The sequence below is a fragment of the Crinia signifera genome, chromosome 11, assembly GCF_055691185.1.
Source record: "Crinia signifera chromosome 11, ASM5569118v1, whole genome shotgun sequence".
NCBI lineage: Eukaryota > Metazoa > Chordata > Amphibia > Anura > Myobatrachidae > Crinia > Crinia signifera.
In genome coordinates, this window is record NC_139227.1 from 53,057,469 (window position 1) to 53,077,189 (window position 19,721).

At 48.3% G+C, this 19,721-nt stretch overlaps 1 protein-coding gene across 3 annotated transcripts in view; it reads left to right on the forward strand.

Annotated features, from left to right (window-relative positions):
- Window positions 1-2,086: 2,086 nt before the first annotated feature.
- PDPR (pyruvate dehydrogenase phosphatase regulatory subunit) overlaps window positions 2,087-19,721 on the forward strand; it is a 34,571-nt gene continuing 16,936 nt past the window's right edge. The window contains exons 1-6 of one of the 3 annotated variants that reach the window (XM_083164207.1): window positions 2,087-2,187; window positions 15,683-15,915; window positions 16,078-16,211; window positions 18,711-18,792; window positions 18,871-19,034; window positions 19,438-19,559. In XM_083164207.1, the coding sequence (XP_083020333.1) occupies window positions 15,701-15,915; window positions 16,078-16,211; window positions 18,711-18,792; window positions 18,871-19,034; window positions 19,438-19,559 (717 nt within the window). In that variant the 5' untranslated portion in view covers window positions 2,087-2,187; window positions 15,683-15,700. Of the gene's footprint in view, window positions 2,188-4,696; window positions 4,939-15,682; window positions 15,916-16,077; window positions 16,212-18,710; window positions 18,793-18,870; window positions 19,035-19,437; window positions 19,560-19,721 lie in introns of those variants that run through there. The other 2 variants (XM_083164209.1, XM_083164208.1) reach the window with 2 other exon arrangements.

The following is a 19,721-nucleotide window of genomic DNA, read 5'->3' on the forward strand; positions in this document are numbered from 1 at the left end:
TGTACCAGTTTCCAAGGCAACGCATACTTCCATCCCTTGAAGTATTGAATCGGAAGTGGTCCGTTCCTATTACTGTCCTTGCGGATTTGCAATTTGGTTCCTAGCGGTGATGCTACTTTCTGCTGTACATGCGGTGTAACGTCCTGAGAGACTGGGGAGGTCAGAGGTTTTGCGGATGTGGGGGGAGAGATAGGGGTCGGCTAAGAGGCTGGTGTTGGTCAGCGTTATGTTGTCTTATTATTTGTGCACCTAGTACATGAGCGGAAATCTGGTCTGTAATCAGTGACATGTCAGAGCTGCACAGCAGGAGTGCTCCATGTTTTGCACCGATTATACAGATGCTGTATTCCACCTGCCTCCCAGACAGCTGCTATTACAATGTACGTTAGGTTTGCTTTTTTAGGATACAATACAGGTAACACCTATCATCAACCCTGATTAATGTATCCATCATTACCTACTTAGTGCTTTACACAGTCTGCATCTTCATGACAATTGGGCCTAATTTAGACCTGATTGCTGCTGTGCAAATTCGCACAGTGGCCGATTATCATTACACTGTGCATGCATCTGGTCTGCAATGCACGTGCGCAGCGTTGTTCAGAGATGAAATCCTGCTACTTTTTTATGCACATGGCATAACCTTTAATGGACATCATGGTGTGTGACATAACGTGTAATGGGCATTATGGCATGTGGTATACTATGTAATGGGTGTGTGACGTGTAATCGGCATTACGGTGACATTTTTTGTGCACATTCTCCCTACCTTACAAGAAGTTTGTTGAGTCCTGGCATAACGTGTAATTGACATTGCGGTGTATGGTGTAACACTTAATGGGCATCACGGTTTGCAAAATCAAGAACAGAATTGAAGCGAAGGATAAAAAAAAGATGGGTCAAGGGGCGGAGCTGGGGGTGGGTCAATGGGTGGACTGTGGGTTTGTCAAGGGGCGGGCAACTGTCCGGGAATCTCTAAACACAAAGGTGGTAACCCTAACATAATCTCCTAAGCAAAGATGGCAATTGTGCTTTTCTCCTCCCGCTATGCGCGTTTAGCTTGCCTCTGGTAATTTAACATGCCGCTACACCTGTCACCGGACCTCACAGCGCCCCTCACCTCCAGCGCCCGGTGCGCGTGACCCCCCAGCCCCCCCCTAGTTAGGGCCCTGGAGAGGGTCATGTTGGAGGGTATGTTATCGTGTAGCTCCATTCTCCTCTCCCGCTCCATGCGCATTGTCTCCAGCCATTACCGGGAAGCTCCGTGATCCCCTCCCTCTGCATATCCAGCCATCACTGGGTAGCTCACTCTATCCCCAGCTATTACTGTGTAGCTCCATGCTCCTCTGACTATCTCCAGCTATTACTGTCTAGCACCATGCTCCTCTCTTGCTCCTTGCGCATCGTCTCTCCAGCCATTTACTGGGAAGCCATATTAACCTCTCCCTGCATCTCCAGCCATCACTGGCCTGGGTAGCTCCATGCTCATCTCCCTGCATCTGTAGCACACTTGCCTACCTGACCCTCTCCATGAGGGAGAAAATGCTCTGTTCCTGGACTTACCTGGTAATGTATGATTGCCACCACCTGTGGTGAGCTAGTTACTTGAGGTGATGGCAATCATACATTACCAGGGAAGTCCATAAACAGAGCTATTTCTCCCTCATGGAGAGGGTCAGGTAGGCAAGTATGATCTCCAGCCATTACTGGGTAGCTCCATGCTCCTCTCCAGCTACATGCGCTTCTTCTGTCTCCAACCATTACTGGGAAGCTCCATGATCCTCTTTCTGCATCTCCAGCCTTCACTGGGTAGCTCCATTCCCTGCATTTGTAACCATCACTGGGTAGCTCCATGCTCCTCTCACTCTATCTCCAGCTATTACTGTGTAGCTCCATGCTCCTCTCCCTGCATTTGTAGTTATTACTGGGTAGCTCTATGCGATTCGTCTCCAGCCAACTCTGCGCCCCATGCTTTTAGAGGGCTTCGTTATGTAAGCCACGCCCTTGTTACTGATTGGCTGTTCATGACCATGTGCAGCTCCCAAACACAGATGTGGGTGGATGCAGACGGGTGCTGCCATAGGCAGACTGGGGGGGTTACGTGCTGACGTATAACGCTCTAGAAGTGTCAGGGTGATATCCGGAAGCGGCGGGGTCAGAGGTGACAGAGCGGGACATGGGCTGGTGGTAGGACTCCATCACCTCTAGGACTAGACTGTGACCTCCCCCCGTATCCTCCCCAGTGCTATTGTTTCTACCCCCATCCCCTGTTATTATTATTATATATATATACCACCCTCCTCTGTGCCACTGTTTTTACCCCCTCCTCTGTGTTATTATTACACCCCCCCTCCGTTGTGTTATTATATATAACCCCTCCCCTGAGTTATAATACATCCCCCCTCCTCTGCGTCATAATATATACCCCTCCTCTGTGTCATAATATATACCCCCTCCCCTGTGTTAAAATATATATATATATATATATATATATATACACACACACACACACACACACCCCTCCCCTGTGTTATTATATATATATATATATATATATATATATATACACTCCCCTCCCCTGTGTTTATATATATATATATACTCCCCTCCCCTGTGTTGTTTTATATACCCCCCCTCCCCTGTGTTTATATATACCCCCCCGCCCCAGTGTTGTTCTATATACCCCCCCCCCCTCCCCTGTGGTGTTCTATATACCCCCCTCCCCTGTGGTGTTCTATATACCCCCTCCCCTGTGGTGTTCTATATACCCCCCCCCCTCCCCTGTGGTGTTCTATATACCCCCCCCTCCCCTGTGGTGTTCTATATACCCCCCTCCCCTGTGTTATTATATATACCCCTCTCCCCTGTGCTATTCTATATACCCCCTCCCCTGTGTTATTCTATATATACCCCCTCCCATGTGTTGTGTGTGTGTATATATATATATATATATATATATATATATCCCTCTCTCCCCTCTATTATATATACCCCCCTCCCCTGTGGTGTTATTCTATGTACCCCCCTCCCCTGTGGTGTTATTCTATGTACCCCCCTCCCCTGTGGTGTTCTATATACCCCCTCCCCTGTGGTGTTCTATATACCCCCCCCCCCTCCCCTGTGGTGTTCTATATACCCCCCCCCTCCCCTGTGGTGTTCTATATACCCCCCTCCCCTGTGTTATTATATATACCCCTCTCCCCTGTGCTATTCTATATACCTCCTCCCCTGTGTTATTCTATATATACCCCCTCCCATGTGTTGTGTGTGTGTGTGTGTGTGTGTGTGTGTATATATATATATAACACAGGGGAGAGGGATATATATATATATATATATATATATATATATAACACACTGGGGAGAGGGGTATATATATAATAACACAGGGAAGAGGGTATATATAATAACACAGGGGAGAGGAGTATATATAATAACACAGGGGAGAGGGGTATGTATAATAACACAGGGGAGGGGTGTGTATGTGTATGTATGTATGTATGTATGTATGTATGTATATTTTTAACACAGAGGAGGGGGTATATATTATGACCCAAAGGAGGTGTGTGTGTGTATGTATATATATATATACATACACACACACACCCTCCTTTGGGTCATAATATATACCCCCTCCTCTGTGTTAAAAAATATACATACATACATAAACATACATACATACATACACATACACCCCTCCCCTGTGTTATTATACATTACCCCTCTCCCCTGTGTTATTATATATACTCCTCTCCCCTGTGTTATTATAATATACCCCTCTTCCTGTGTTATTATATATATACCCCTCTCCCCAGTGTGTATATATATATATATATATATATATATATATATCCCTCTCCCCTGTGTTATTATATATACTCCTCTCCCCGTGTTGTTATATATACCCCCTCCCCTGTGTTGTGATATATATATATATATATATATATATATATATATATTTACACACATACATACACCCCCCATCCCCTGTGTTATTATATACACCCCCTCCCCTGTGTTATTATATACACCCCCTCCCCTGTGTTATTATATATATATATATATATATATATACACCCTCCCTTGTGTGTGTGTGTATGTATATATATATATATATATATATATATATCCCTCCCCTGTGTTGTGTTTATATATATATATATATATATATATATACACCCCCCTCCTCTGTGTTATTATATATATACCCCCCTCCCCTGTGTTATTTTATTTATATATATATATATATATATATATATATATATATACCCCTCTCCCCTGTGTCTTGATGTATAACCCCTCTCCCCTGTGTCTTGATGTATACCCCTCTCCCCTGTGTCTTGATTTATACCCCCCTCCTCTGTGTCTTGATGTATACCCCCCTCCTCTGTGTCTTGATGTATACCCCCCTCCTCTGTGTCTTGATGTATACCCCCCTCCTCTGTGTCTTGATGTATACCCCCCTCCTCTGTGTCTTGATGTATACCCCCTCCTCTGTGTCTTGATGTATACCCCCCTCCTCTGTGTCTTGATGTATACCCCCCTCCTCTGTGTCTTGATGTATACCCCCTCCTCTGTGTCTTGATGTATACCCCCTCCTCTGTGTCTTGATATATACCCCCCTCCTCTGTGTCTTTATCTGTATATATATCTATATCTCATGTCTTGTTATTATATATATATATGAGAGAAGCAGAGACGGGCGGCAATACAGGCAACGTTTCGGGGGCTGCGCCCCTTTCTCAAGCCAAAAGACAACAAGGCCCCGAAACGTTGCCTGTATGCACAAATAAACCCATCTTGTTTTTTTTCACCACCACCTGAGTGCCGCCCCTCTCTGCTTCCTACATACCAGGGCAGGAGGTATCCTGCTCATAGGAGGGCACCAGGGCAGCTTCACACATCAGCATCAGGGAGTGCCCGATACAACTGATATGTGTATGTATGTGTGTGTGTGTGTGTGTATTGTATCATTATATCTCCATTCTGTCCCCTCCACCCCTTTATTACTACATATGGCTAGCTCTTGTCCTAACGTTCTCTAAGTTACAGTGATTAATTTGACAAGAAAGAGAAAAGTATGTCCTGATGTGGTGCAGCTACTTGGACTCACACGAATAAAAATTAGCTTTTATTAGACAATTTTTAAGATAGCGAAGTATAAAAACACACAAACAAAAAACATGTACGTGTTTAAAAAACGGCGGCTCTCTAATCCCACACTACGTTTGGGATGTGAATGGTATTGATACAGGTATAAGGTAGCCGGCACCTCTAAAAAACAAAAACAAAAAAAACTAATTTTTATTCGTGTGAGTCCAAGTAGGTGCACCACATCAGGACATACTTTTCTCTTTCTTGTCAAGTGTGTTAATTTTGATGTCCAGAGGTAGCACACCCCCCTTAGTACACGTTACAAATCTTCAGTGTACATAATATATTGGGGGTCCACCAACTATCCTCGAAAATTATGAGGGTCCTGTGCGAATAGTAATCCCCTTTGTGTGTCGTTACAGTGAATCCTACTGTATCTCCTGTATCCTCCGCCCCTTTGTTACTATGTATGGCTATCTCTTGTCCTAGTCTTCCCTTAGTTACAGTATATTATTATCATTATATCTCCTGTCTCCTCCATGCCTTTGTTACTACATATAGCCAGCTCTTGTCCTAACGTTCCCTAAGTTACATTGTATCATATCTCCTGTCTCCTCCTCCCCTTTGTTACTAGGTATGTCTAGCTCTTGTCCTTACCTTCCTTAAGTTCCAGTGTATCATTATATATCCTTTCTCCTTCGGGAGATGTCAGGGGCCACAGGCTTTACACTGGGTAGTGGAGTGGGAGAGCACCAGCACCCTAGAGGTTAAACTTCAACGGCCTCCCAGGCAGCCAGGCTCATTCCCTCCTCTACCCCGCCTCCAGGCCAAGGAAGTCAGTTTTTTTTAGGATACTGGCAGGAGCCAGATGCACCCACTAGAGGGGCTGCTATTTCAGCAGCCAAAACTTCTTTTTTTTTTTTTTTTTACAACTGACTGGGTGTCTATAAGACACCTGCGCTGCTACTCCATCACCCGGGTCCGTAGCTGCATCGCCGCTTGCGGGTGGGGACCTGCAGCGCCCCCTGGGGAGCCACAGCCGCCACCGGACGCCGGGGACCTGGGAGCGCATGCGACCGCGCATAGCGTGGCACATGCGGCTGTAACAGCCGGCAGGGGGGACCGCTGGCTGAGTTAGCAAGCAGACGGTCGGTCCGCCGCCCGTACCCGCTGGACCATCAGGGTGACAGTTTGTGGGCAGCAGCTGCATGTGGACAATTCCCTTGTGACCATTTGCTAGCAGGGGGAGGTGGCTCCCCCCACATCAGCCCCTCCCCCGGGGACAGTAGGCAGGGAACTGTGCTCAGCACAGAGAGTTCCCGCCACTGACATCCCTTCCTGGCTGCACGTGTGGAGGGACACGGAGGAGCTCACAGCCACCCGGGGTTCCACTCCTTCACTGCCAGGAGGTTTGGGCAAGTCCCACCCTGTACCTTTCCTGCGGGACACAGGTTACAGTCTTTCTCTTTCAATGGTCCTGGTGACACAGCTTCACATTGGGATGTAGGAGGGTCCGCAGGAGCCAGGCACCTATCCTAAAGCTTTTGGAGGGTAGGCTCCTCCCCTACTGCATCCCAGACTCCTCAGTTCGTGTTAGGTGCCCACTGGAGTGGGTGCTATTCTAAAGGGCTGCTGGAGCAGCCGAAGGAGTAGAGTTAGTTAGGGTTTTTATTATTTTATTAACTTCTACACTAGCTAGGTAGGCACAGTGTGAGGATTCTCAAGTGAATCCTCACACTGCTAGCGCAGCAGGAGCTGACAGAAACGAGTCCTGTCAGCTCACTGTGCACGAGGGAGACGCTGTCTGGCCTCCCTGTGCAGCGCTTACAGCTTCTTTTAAGAAGCTGCCTGGGCTCCGGAGCGCTCTGAAACCGGCTTCACGCTAGGTGGGGATCATGGGGGACAGGCGCTCCGTGATGGCGGCGGCCATTTTCTGCGGAGCTTACACACTGAGCTCCTGATATGAGAGGACAGCAGTGTTGTTACAGGCATGTTCCGAGTGGTCCCCAGCTGAGGGGGAGATACTGGAACGAGGAGATCCTACAATGGGAGCGGCTGTCTGGGGGTAGTTGGCGCCAAAAGTCACAGACCCCGCAGCAGCAGGGACTTGGTCCCTTCCCTCACTCTGTTTTGGCGCCATTCAGAACGCTTGCAGCGGAGCTGAGCTGGCTTACAGATCCTGACAGAGTGATTGGATTTCCTGGGCTTCGCTTTCCCCATTCTGAAGACTACAGAAAGCTAAGTGACTGAGTACACTGTATATAATGTATGTACATTTAATGCTGTGACTGTGTTATTGAGAACATCATGTCTGAGCAACAGTCTGTGGTTTTGGGGGAGGGAGCCTTTAATGCATTGAGCGCTTGCAGTGGTTGTACACTGAAATTTGTCCCTGAGGGGGGCTTATGTATTTGTTGCGCTGCTGTGAAACCCATGGGGAGTGAACCCCAGAGGGTAGTGCATCGGACCTTGCGAGGGCTAAATCCCTGAGACAGGTCGGAAAATGCTTTGGTGCATTACTGGACAGGCAAGAGTGATGGCTGGTAATTTCCCTAGACCAGGACCATTCTCTCTGCAGTCCGTCCAGCTCTTTGCCTCGGACCCAGACAGATCCTGACTTCTACATGTCATGTAGGATACTGCTATGGGAATCAGCAGGTTTAAATTACTTGCTTGACAAGCTTTATGGTTATTCTGAGGACCCCTAAAAGGTCTTAGTCAGTGCCATTATTAGCTGCTGATGAGGAGGGAGAGTACACAGACATACCCTGGGTTCAGGGGGATGTTTCTGAAGAGTCCTCACCCTCTGGGGTGGAGGATTTGATCACTGCTGTAAACAGGCATTAAATTTGTCTGTGAAGAAAAAACTCCTGCTAAGGTTGTTTTTAAGAGACAGCGTGAGGGAAATGATTTCTCTCTGCAGACAAGGGTTTACAAGATTTATTGGAAAACCCCTGACAAAAGGCTTTGGATGCCTAATAGATGGTTAAGCCTGTATCCTATGCCTGAGGATCATGCAGACCTCTGGGAAAATGTTCCAGTGGTAGAGGCTTCTGTGGTATACTTGTCAAAAGCCACTGTGCTACCAGTGCAAGCCTTCAAGCAAGCAAGCTTCTGATTGGCTTCAGTCTGGGTCCCTAAGGCCAAGATTGGTGGGTCAGTGACCTGTGCTCTAGTTGACATACTGTTTTTGTGTGTTGTTACTAGGCAGAGAAGTCTAATGCTGCTGCAGAAATGTGATTCAGGCTGAGCAGGAAGCTCTCAAAATGGCTGCCAGAGTTTCCTCAGTGTCTGTGTTGTTACTAGGCAGAGATGTCTAATGCTGCTGCAGAAATGTGATTCAGGCTGAGCAGGAAGCTCTCAAAATGGCTGCCAGAGTTCCTCAGTGTCTGGAGTGCCAGGAGAGTGCTCTGGCTTATAGCTTGGAAGGCAGATAACAAGTCTAAAAAGGCTTAGAGGCATTAGCTTTTAAAGGAAAGCTGTTATTGGTTTACGACTGAAAGAGATCAATAAGCAGGCCACAGGTGGAAAAGCACTTTCCTGCCTACCCCTGCAGCCAAGCAGACATCAAGGTTTTCTGTTTTCAGGCCATCCTTTCGGCCCTCCCCTAGAGGAGGTGCGTTCTTTTGAGACCAGTCTTTTAAGGGATAGTCTCAGTCCTCCAGGGGCAAGGCCCCATAGTCAAAAATTGGGTTCTTTTTATAAGAAACCAAAGGAGAGGAAAAATCCTCAGCATTCTGCCAAGGGTTTTGCCCGGCGGTGTTTAAGGAGGGGGGACGTCTGTCACTGTTCAAAGACGCAGGGGCACTGTTAGACCGGAACGCTTGGGTTAGAAATACAACCCAGGGTTAAAAGATTCCCTTCAAAGTTCTTCCACCGAGAAGGTTCATTCCTACACCACTACCAAAAGGAGGCTCGACTCCGTACAGCTCTCTTGGGAGAGGCTCATTCTCTTTTAGAGAAGGGTGTGGTAGTCCCGGTCCCCAGAGCGGAGGGAAAAAAAAAGGCTTTTATTTCACTCTGTTTTTGGTGCCCAAACCAGACGGGTCTTTCAGCTGATCCTAAACTTAAAGGCATTAATAGCCATTTGTGGGTAGACCATTCCAAAATAGAGTCTCTACGGTCTGTGCTGCTAAGCCGGGACCAGGGAGAATTTTTAGCGTCCATGAAGGTCCAGGACGCATACTTGCAGGTTCCTATGCACTCGGAACATCAGGGTGTGCAATAGGAGACCTTCTCCTGTAATAACAGGCGTTGCCCTTCGGTCTGGCCACAGCGTCAAGGGTATTCACCAAATAAGGTCAGAAATGGCGGATGTGCTCCGACTTAGGGAAATCATGGTTATTCCATTTTTGGACGACCTGCGGTTTAAAGCGGAGTCAGCAGACGAGTGAAGAGTCACTTGACAGAAACCATCAGGTTTTGCAGATTCACGGCTGGTTTTTAAATTTACAAAAATCTCAATCGGTGCCGCCACAGAGACTCCAATTCTTGGGGATTGGTCTGGATACCCAGTTGCATTGGGTGTTTCTACCAGAGGCATAGGCCAGGGATCTGGCTGCCTTGGTACAGGAGATCCTAGGGTCTCAGAGCACAGCAGTATGGAGGTGCCTCAAACTGCTGGGGAAGATGATGGCGTCTTTCGAGACGTTACTGTTCGCCAGGTTCCACTCTAGAGTGTCCCAGTGGACAGGGAACACTAAGACCATGAGGTCAGAACAAATGGTGTTGGTTTCAGAAACTCGATCCTTCCTAAAATGGTGGATGGAGGTGGATCCCCTTCGGGGGAGTTGGTTCCTGCAGTCCTGGAGCTGGTTGGTAGTCACTACCGACGCCAGTCTCAGAGGCTGAGGGGCAGTAGTCGTGGACCTGCGTCTGCAGGGATTGTGGACTTTAGAGCAGAAAGACTGATACTTTACAGTCTGCCTTACTGATCAACATCTTGGAACTGAGGGCTGTGTGGAAGAGGTTTTCTCTGGCGGGAGAAAAGATTACAAGAGCTCCCTTTTAGGCATTCAGACCGACAACGTCACAGCTGTGGCGTATCTGAATCACCTGGGAGGCACACACAGCAATCTGGCCATGTGGGAGGTGTCCCGAATCTTCTTGTGGGCAGAACAGAATGTTCTAGCATTATCAACAATCTTCATACCAGGAGTGGAGAATATAGAAGCCGACTTCCTGAGCAGGGAGAAACTGATGGGAGGAAAATGGAGGCTGAATCCACAAGTATTCCACTAGATTACAATAAGGGGGAAACCCCGGATAGGGACCTGAAGGCATACAGGTTCATCCATCAGTTACCCAGGCTGTATGACAGGACGTGGGATCCACTGGCAGAAGCAGTGGAGGCCATGACTTTTCCCTGGGAGGGGAATCTTCTTTATGATTTTCCGCCAGTTCCAAGGCTGGCAAGAGAGTTGAAAACAATACAGGCCCAGACAATTCCAGTAATTTTAGTGGCCCCACATTGGCCAGGGAGATCCTGGTACTCGAGGCTTCAGAGATTCTCTGTGGACTCGTGGCGTCTACCTCTGAGGTCAGACCTTCTAAAACAAGGACCGTTCAACCAGCTGGATTCAGCTCGCTTAGTTTGACGGTCTGGCTGTTGAAAACGCCATTTTGAGGAATATAGGATTCTCAGAGGCGGTTAACGCAATGAGGAAAGCCAGAAAGTCAGTGTCTTCTGTAAATTATTTTGGGGCCTGGAAGACCTATATTTGGTGGTGTGTAAGACAGAGGTCACGCACATCGAGATTTAAAATGGCTAAATTGTTGGAGTTTTTTACAGGAGGACCTTTCCTTCGGGTTAGGCCTTCAGTCACTCGGAGTACATATCTCGACCGGGTCTATTTTCTTTCCAAAGAAGGATTGCGTTAGAACCAGAAGTACAGACCTTCCTGCAGGGGGTTTATCTATTGAAACCTCCCTACAACCAACCAGTAGCGCCAGGGGAATTATCTCTGGCTCTGGAGTACAAAAAGCGACGCCTTTTGAGCCGTTAAGGTCGGTTGACTTTAAGTTTCCTTTCAGGGAAGCTGATAATTTTGTTGGCGGTGGCGTCAGAGAAAAAAAAAAAAAAAATATCGGAGTTGATTGCTTTGTTCTACAAGCCTTCCTCCCTTATATGTCATGATGATAGGGCTGCCTTTCGGACAGTATCCCTAGATTTTTACCAAAAGTAGTCTCTGTTTTTCTTCTAAATCAGGAGATTGTTCTGCCTGTGTTTCAACCCCCAGAGGGTTGTTAGGAAAAGGGACAAATTGAGGAATTTGGATGTTGTGCGCGTCTTGCGCGTTTATGTGGACAGAGTTAAGAGTGTCAGAAAGACTGATACTTTACTGGTTTTGTATGACATACACAAACTTAGTTGGCCTGCTTCTAAGCAGACCATTGTTAGGTGGTTGCGCTCTGTTATTGCGTTTGCATATACAAAAGTTGGTAGGCCTGTACCGGCCAGGATTAATGCGCATACCACCAGGTCGGTTGCCACCTCTTGGGCGGTTCGACATGGGGCAACAGCTGAGCAGGTTTGCAGCGCTGCCACTTGGTCATCTGTTCATAATTTTGCCAAATTCGATAGGTTCCATGAGTTCGCGTCGGTGGACGCATCATTCGGGCGAGCAGTGATGAATACTGCAGACCTGAGCGTACCCACCCAAAAGGACCGGCTCTGGAACGTCCCAATGTGAAGCTGTGTCACCAGGACCATTGAAAGAGAAAAAGGGATTTTTGTAAGAACTTACCGTTCGAATCCCTTTCTCTGATATGGTCCTGGTGACACAGCGATCCCTCCCTTACGCTCAGTAAGTATGCCAGTGTTCATGATGTTTCATGTTATAATTGGTTGAAAAGTTAAATTTAAAATTGTGCATATAATATGTGCAGTTGTTTGTACTGAGTTAATGTATTCCAGTGGCTTTGAAAGATTGAACTGAGGAGTCTGGGATGCAGTAGGGGAGGAGCCTACCCTCCAAAAGCTTTAGGATAGGTGCCTGGCTCCTGCGGACCCTCCTACATCCCAATGTGAAGCTGTGTCACCAGGACCATATCAGAGAAAGGGATTCGAACGGTAAGTTCTTACAAAAATCCCTTTTTTGTGCTCCTGCCAGCCACAGCTGCTGCAGGAGCCCAGTGCCATTTTATTTAATTGCATTGTATACCTTTGTATGCTTGCCTGTATTCTGTGTACCTATTAACCCTTTAGCTGCTAGCCAGTTTATTTGGTGTTACGTTGTACCTTATAGCCCTCCATTATATCCATAATTATGTTCAACAGGGGCAAGTCCAAGAGGGTGGAGGCCCCCAGCATTTCTGTCATGCACAGCTTGTAATGCGGGCCTATCCCCCCAGGACAGCTTACCGTATGTGCAAGCTGTTACAATGCGCAGGCGCTGCCCACGCCTACGGCCTCCTCTTAGGAGCCGGCTTGGGCCTCTTCACTTGTACAGATGATGGCACAGCTAGTGGATAAAGTCTCAGCTGCTCTGCCCCAGCAGCCCGTGCCTTCCTCATCTGCAGTGGGTGTAGCCCCCCCTAGCATTGGATGCCCACGGGGTGGGTTCATTGCCCGCAGATAGACGCAGGGCTTTAGTCAAAAAACCCACAGCAGCATTCAGGCCTCTCCTTCTGCAAGGTGGGCTTAGTGGCTTCCCTGGACATACAGGATGCGTACCTGCACATCCCCATCCAGCCCGAGCATCAACGGTTTCTGCAATATACCATCCAGGACCGTCCTTTGCAATTTCGGGCCCTGCCCTTTGGCCTATCTACTGCCCCCCGTGTGTTCACAAAAGATATTGCGGTGATGGACAGCAGTCTTCGCAGCCAGGGTATCCGTATACTCCCGTATCTGGACGACCTGTTGATTCTGGCGCATTCCGCAGAACTTCTCCAGGACCACCTGGCTATAGTGGTACAGCTCCTGGAATGTCACGGCTGGATCATCAATTGAGCCAAATCTTCCCTGCTTCCAGCCCGGTCAATGGTCCATCTGGGAGCCAGGTTGGATACAATTCATCAGAGGATCTGCCTACCGGAGGACCGCCGTCGGACTCTGCAGTATAGAATCCGGCATCTCCTCTCTCCTTAACGGGTGTCGATCCATGCCTGCATGAGGGCACTGGGCTCCATGGTGTCGACCTTTGACATGGCGGAATATGCCTAGTTCCACTCCCGTCCTCTTCAGAAGGAGATCTTCTCCAAGTGGTTGAGATCCTACCACTCTCTCTGGTCTCAGGTGATAACCTTATCGCTGACAGTCCGTCTCTCCCTATCCTGGTGGCTCTTGGACCAGAACCTCAATGTGGGGAGGCCATTCTGGATCCACCAGGGGACCCTCCTCACCACGGATGCCAGTCTCCGCGGTTGGGGATCGGTCACTTGCCAGAGGTCGTTCCAGGGCCTTTGGTCTGCCTCAGAGGCCCAGCTTCTGATCAATGTCCTCGAAGTGAGGGCAGTCTTCCGGGCTCTTTGTTTGGTCAAACCCTGGCTGAGAAGTCGGCCAGTGCAAGTCCAGTCGGACAATGCGACAACGGTGGCTTATATCAACCACCAGGGCGGCACTTGCAGTCGGGCCGCCATGGCGGAAGCATCCTGTATCTTTCTTTGGGCGGAGAGGAAGATTCCGGCTCTCTCGACGGTCTTTATTCCGGGATTCCAGAATTGGGAAGCCGACTTCCATAGCTGTCAGACCTTGAATGCCGGCGAATGGGCCCTCAATCTGGAGGTGTTCCAGATGCTGGTGCGACGGTGGGGTTTACCCGAGGTGGACTTGATGGCCTCTCAACACAACCACAAAGTCCCTCTGTACGGGTCCAGGTCTCACGACCCAGGTGCCATCTTGGTGGACGCCCTGTCCGCCCCGTGGCCGTTCACACTAATGTATGCTTTCCTGCCATTCTCCCTCCTCCTGCGAGTCATTCGCAAACTGAAGGCGGAGGGGGTCACGTTAATCCTGGTGGCTCCGCATTGGCCCAGACGGATTTGGTTTTCAGATCTTCAGGCTCTGTCGTTGGCCCCTCCGAGTCTTCCGTTACGCTCGGACCTTCTCACACAGGGTCCGTGTCTGCACCCGGATTTGAGGCGCCTGGCTTTGAGAGGGTGACTATTGAGACCTCTCTGTTGAGAGCCAGGGGTTTTAATTCAAGAATGATTTCCACCATGCTTAGAGCGAGGAAACCTTCCTGGCGGGGGCTTATCATCGCATTTGGCGGGCTTACTTTGTCGAACTCGCCACTTCAATCCCAGGATTTACCGCCTAGCTCGGATTCTGTTTTTCTTACAGAAGGGCCTGGAGGCTGGGTTGCGCTAATCTACCTTGAAGGTTCAAGTCTCGTCTTTGTCCATCTTGTTTCGCCGCAGGCTAGCGATATTGCCGGATGTCCGCACATTCCTGCAGAGTGTTTTACATATTCAGCCTCCCTTTGTCCTCTTCGATTGCTCCTTGGGACCTTTCCCTTGTACTATCTGCTCTTCAGGGACCACCTTTTGAGCCCTTGCAGTCGGTGGACCTGTGTTGGCGCACCTGGAAAACGGTTTTCTTATTGGCCATAGCATCGGCCCGGAGGGTATCGGATCTGTCTGCTCTGTCCTGTAAGTCCCCTTTACTGGTCTTCCATTCTGTCTCACTGAAGGTGGTGTCCAGTTTCCACGTCAACCAGGAGATTGTGGTTCCAGCTTTTAGTGCGTCGGATGTTTCCCCTGATCAGTCCTCTTTGGATGTTGTGCAGGCGTTGGGCATCTACGTGCGGCGCTCTCAGTCTTTTTCGCAAGTCCGACTCTCTCTTTGTGCTATTTGGCTTTCAGAAGAGAGGGTGGCCGGCCACTAAGCAGACTATTGCCCGCTGGATTCTTTCTTTCATCCGGCAGGCATACTTGGATGCCTCTCTTCCGGTTCCGGTGGGGATACGGGCACATTTCACTAGGTCTGTGGGGGCGCCTTGGGCTGTTAGGGGTGTTGCAACAGCTGAGTAAACTTGCAGGGCTGGGACTTGGTCGTCAGCCAGTACTTTCTTGTGCTTTTATGCTTTTGATGCGTTTGCCTCCCAGGACTCAGCCTTCGGTCAGAGTGTGTTGGCTGCGGCACAGGCACGTCCCCACCCATAGGTGGCTGCTTTAGAACGTCCCAGTGTAAAGCCTGTGGCCCCTGACGTCTCCCGAAGGAGAAAATTAGATTTATGGTACCTAGTAAATCTTTCTTTGAGGACATCAGGGGCCACAGGGATCCCTCCCTGCTGCGCATACTTTAATTTCGTTACGATTGTTATATTGTTCCTCGGTTGAGGGGACTAACGTGTTCAGAATTGTTTCTGTGTGGTGCTTCTCTTCCTTCTCTCGTCTCCTGCCTTGGCTTGTTAAAAAACGGACTTTTTTGGCCTGGAGCTAGTGTTTCATATCTCATGTCCCCTCATCTGGGTTATGATATGTTCTATGTATTATGACTCCCTCCTGTGTGTATCATAGGAAGACATGGAAAGTATTTTGCAGTGTAATTAGTTGTGGGCTGAGCTGTGACCATAAGCTAGCAGCAGATACTATATATGCCTTGAGTCATTGTAGTCACCCATCTCTCTCTCTCTCTCTGCAGAACCCCTGCCCCTCCAGGATGCACACCCGCTTGTTGACAGATTTATGGGGGCACTTACGATGTCGCGGCTTGCGTTGTGTGTGTCCTCCGCAGCGCGCTGCATCCACAGAAGTATGCGCTCTACCTCCCCGTGCCCAGGTGGTCATCTGTGGAGGTGGCATTATGGGCGCCTCAGTGGCGTATCACCTGACCAAGCTGGGCTGGCACGATGTCCTGTTACTGGAGCAGGGAAGGTAATCGTTATACGGTCTTATCCCCATCATGCTCACACACTGTCAGTATGTTCATCACCATTTCTGATAGATCTTCATTGCCACTCAGTGCCACAGATGTTGGTGCAGATGAACGTCGGCTTGTCACATGTCTCACATTGTGCGTTCCTCTGCCATCTGCAGGTTAGCCGCTGGCTCCACGCGGTTCTGTGCCGGGGCAGTCAGCACAGTCAAACACATTTCCATAGAAACGGAGATGGCGGATTATTCCAACAAACTTTATCAACAGCTGGAGACTGAGACGGGGGTCCCCACAGGTGAGGAGGAGTCCTACCCGGAGGAAGCCCTAATATTGGGGTGATGTATTATATGTCCTGCTTGTAATTTACTCACCTAATGTATAAAGAGCTCTGTCAGGTAAATAAATCACCCACTTTCTGCCAGCCAACATTTCATCAGAAACACCTGAGATTGAATACACCAAGCTAGAGATCCAGCTGGGGGATGGGTAGGAGGCTGTGATTGGAGCCTCTCGCATTAGGGCTGCATCCTGCAGTGTCTGTCCTGGGGAGAAGAGTGCATGTAGGCTGAGATGTAACACTGAGCAATGTCTGTCCTGCAGATTATACTACATCCTGTACTGGGGAGCAGAGTACATGTAGCAGAGGTGTAACACTGAGCAATGTCCGTCCTGCAGATTATACTACATCCTGTACTAGGACAGCGTCTGCACTGGGGAACAGAGTAAATGTAGCAGATGTGTAACACTAAGCAATGTCTGTCCTGCAGGCTATACTACATCCTGTACTGGGGCAGTGTCTGTACTGAGGAGCAGTGTACATGTTGGCGAAGGTGTAACATTGAGCAATAAAGTATATATAAATCAACTGAGCGCAGCAAACCAAGGCATAATCCAGGGATACTCAACCCTTAGTAAAAATGAAAAAACAAAATACACAGTAGACAACGCTGTAGGACTATATCTTTTCAATAAAAAAAAAAACCATTTATTAATAACAAATTGCATATAATATACAAATAGCACCGGCCAGTACAGCAAGAATACACTAAAGAAAATCACTTTTTTGTGACACACAATGGTTATCCGCTAACAGTCAAAAAATAAGCATATGAAAAATAACACTATCATATAGCCTAATTTATACTCTTTCCAGAGAGTGATCAAGTGTTAGGCATCCATTCAAACAAGCTTTGTTAGAAAGCAGATCCTTTAAGGCTCAATAAGCAGAAAATTGTATTTCCATTTGTCAAAAATAGGAACAGTTCCTGATTTAGGATTGGCATGCGTGTTAACAGTTAGAAAGCTGATATTATTGGGGGATTGCCCATGCAAGGGGGGCAGTTAGTTAGAGCAGTGATTAGTAAGGAAGTAGATATAATATACTTGCTCTGTGCAGCATTTGTAATCCGTTTTGAGGCTCAGTCCCTTTGTTAGATTTGAGAGAGTTAGATTTGGGTGGGGTGCGTTGAAACTAAAATCTAAATTGCAGTGTAAAAATAATGCAGCCAGTATTTACCCTGCACAGAAACAAAATAACTCACACAAATCTAACTCTCTCTGCACATGTTACATCTGCCCCACCTGCAGTGCACATGGTTTTGCCCATTTTGAGAACAAATTTGTACTGCGATCAGATCTGAATAAGAGCCAGTGTCTGTACTGGGGAGCAGAGTACATGTAGCAGAGGTGTAACACTAAACAATGTCTGTCCTGCAGATTATACTACATCCTGCACTAGGGCAGCTTCTGTACTGGGGAGCAGAGTACATGTAGCAAAGGTGTAACACTAAGCAATGTCTGTCCTGTAGGCTATACTACATTCTGTACTGGGGAGCAGAGTACATGTAGCAGAGGTGTAACACTGAGCAATGTCTGTCCTGCTGGTTATACTACATCCTGTACTAGGGCAGCGTCTGTACTGGGGAACAGAGTACTTGTAGCAGAGGTGTAACACTGAGCAATGTCTGTCCTGCAGGCTATAATGCATTCTGTACTGGGGAGCAGAGTAAATGTGGGCTGAGGTGTAACACTGCACAATGTCTGTCCTGCAGGCTATACTACATTCTGTATTGGGGCAGCGTCTGTACTGGGGAGCAGAGTACATGTTGGCTGGGATTCGGTCTGAAATCCCGACGGTCAAAATCCGGACATTTAAAATCCTAACAGGGTCAAAATCCCGACATATAGAATGTACAGGTGAAACAGTCTACATGACTTTCGGTCGACAGGTGCGATGTCGACATGGGTTTTTTTCACTTTTTTTCCCCGAATGTCGACACCGTCGACATGGACACCATTGGAAGTGAACCACAGCCCCTCGCATCGCTCGCTTCACTCGCAATGCTTCGGGCACGGTGCCTCGCTGCGCTCGGCACACTATTTTATTCTCCCACCACGCCCTAGTGGATGGTAGGGCATGAAATACCGCCTGTCGGCACATGTCGGTTCAAAAAACAGTGAAGATCCCATGTCGACCTCACACCTGTCGACTGAAAGTCATGTAGACTGTTTCACCTGTACATTCTATATGTCGGGATTTTGACCCTGTCGGGATTTTGACCGCATCCCGATGGCTGAGGTGTAACAATGAGCAGTGTCTGTCCTGCAGGTTATAATACATTCTGTACTATGGCAGCATCTGTGCTGTGGAGCAGAGTACATGTGGGATGAGGTGTGACACTGAGCAATGTCTGTCCTGCAGGCTATATTACATCCTGTACTGGGGCAGCATCTGTACTGGGGAGCAGAGCACACGTGAGCTGAGGTGTAACACTGAGCAATGTCTGTCATGCAGGTTATACCCGGACAGGATCCATCCTCCTGGCACAGACACAAGATCGGCTTATATCTCTCAGGCGCATGGTGTCGCGGTTAAGGTGAGTGTGGTCTGGCGCCATCCTTGCTTATAATTGAGATACATCAGTGGAGTTTAACATTTTTTTCCTGACTTTTAGAATGAAGGGAATTCCGTGTGAGATCATTACACCAAGGCAAGTTGGCGAGCTCCACCCCCTTATTAATATTCATGATCTAGTCGGGGCTATGTATGTACCAGAGGATTCAGTTGTGTCCACACCAGATGTGACTCTTGCTTTGGTGACTGCAGCTCGCAGTAAAGGTGAGTCGGTAACCTTACCGTACATGTAACATGGCATGATCATGACAGCTTAGATGTTATTTTTGCCATACATGTAGCATAGCATGACAATGAAATGTAGATGACTCTCTGGGAGGGAAATACAATTATGTGTGAGCAGCTTGATGGGGGGTGCAAGTTGCCATTGTAAATGCCGACAACGACACCCGACTTCGTGGACTTGCATATTTTTGGTTTCAGCCCTGTGTGGCTACGAGCAAACATTCATGAAAGTGGTGTTCCAGTTAGTGCGTCATGCAGCAATTAGATTCCTCCCTCTGTGTCCTCCAATAACGGTCCTTGCATAGTTGGGCTACCGTCGTCTGTCCATTACACCATTACAGAAGAAGATGCTGATCTCTAATGTGGCATATGTCTCCTCCAGGTGCCTTGGTCCACGAACACACCACTATAAACCACGTACTGGTAGAGCGAGGCCATGTCAGCGGAGTGGACACTGACCGGGGACAGGTGGAATGTGAATACTTTGTCAACTGTGCCGGCCAGGTAATCGGGGATTGCACATATAGATGATTTGTGTTCCTGTGCCTAAGGGGGAAATGCTGTCTTCCTGGCCTGCATAAGACGCCTCACCGCAACAATATGCACAGCGCCAGGAAGGCGGCATTTGTGGTGTGGTGGCTGATTCAGTGTGTGAATCTGCGCTAG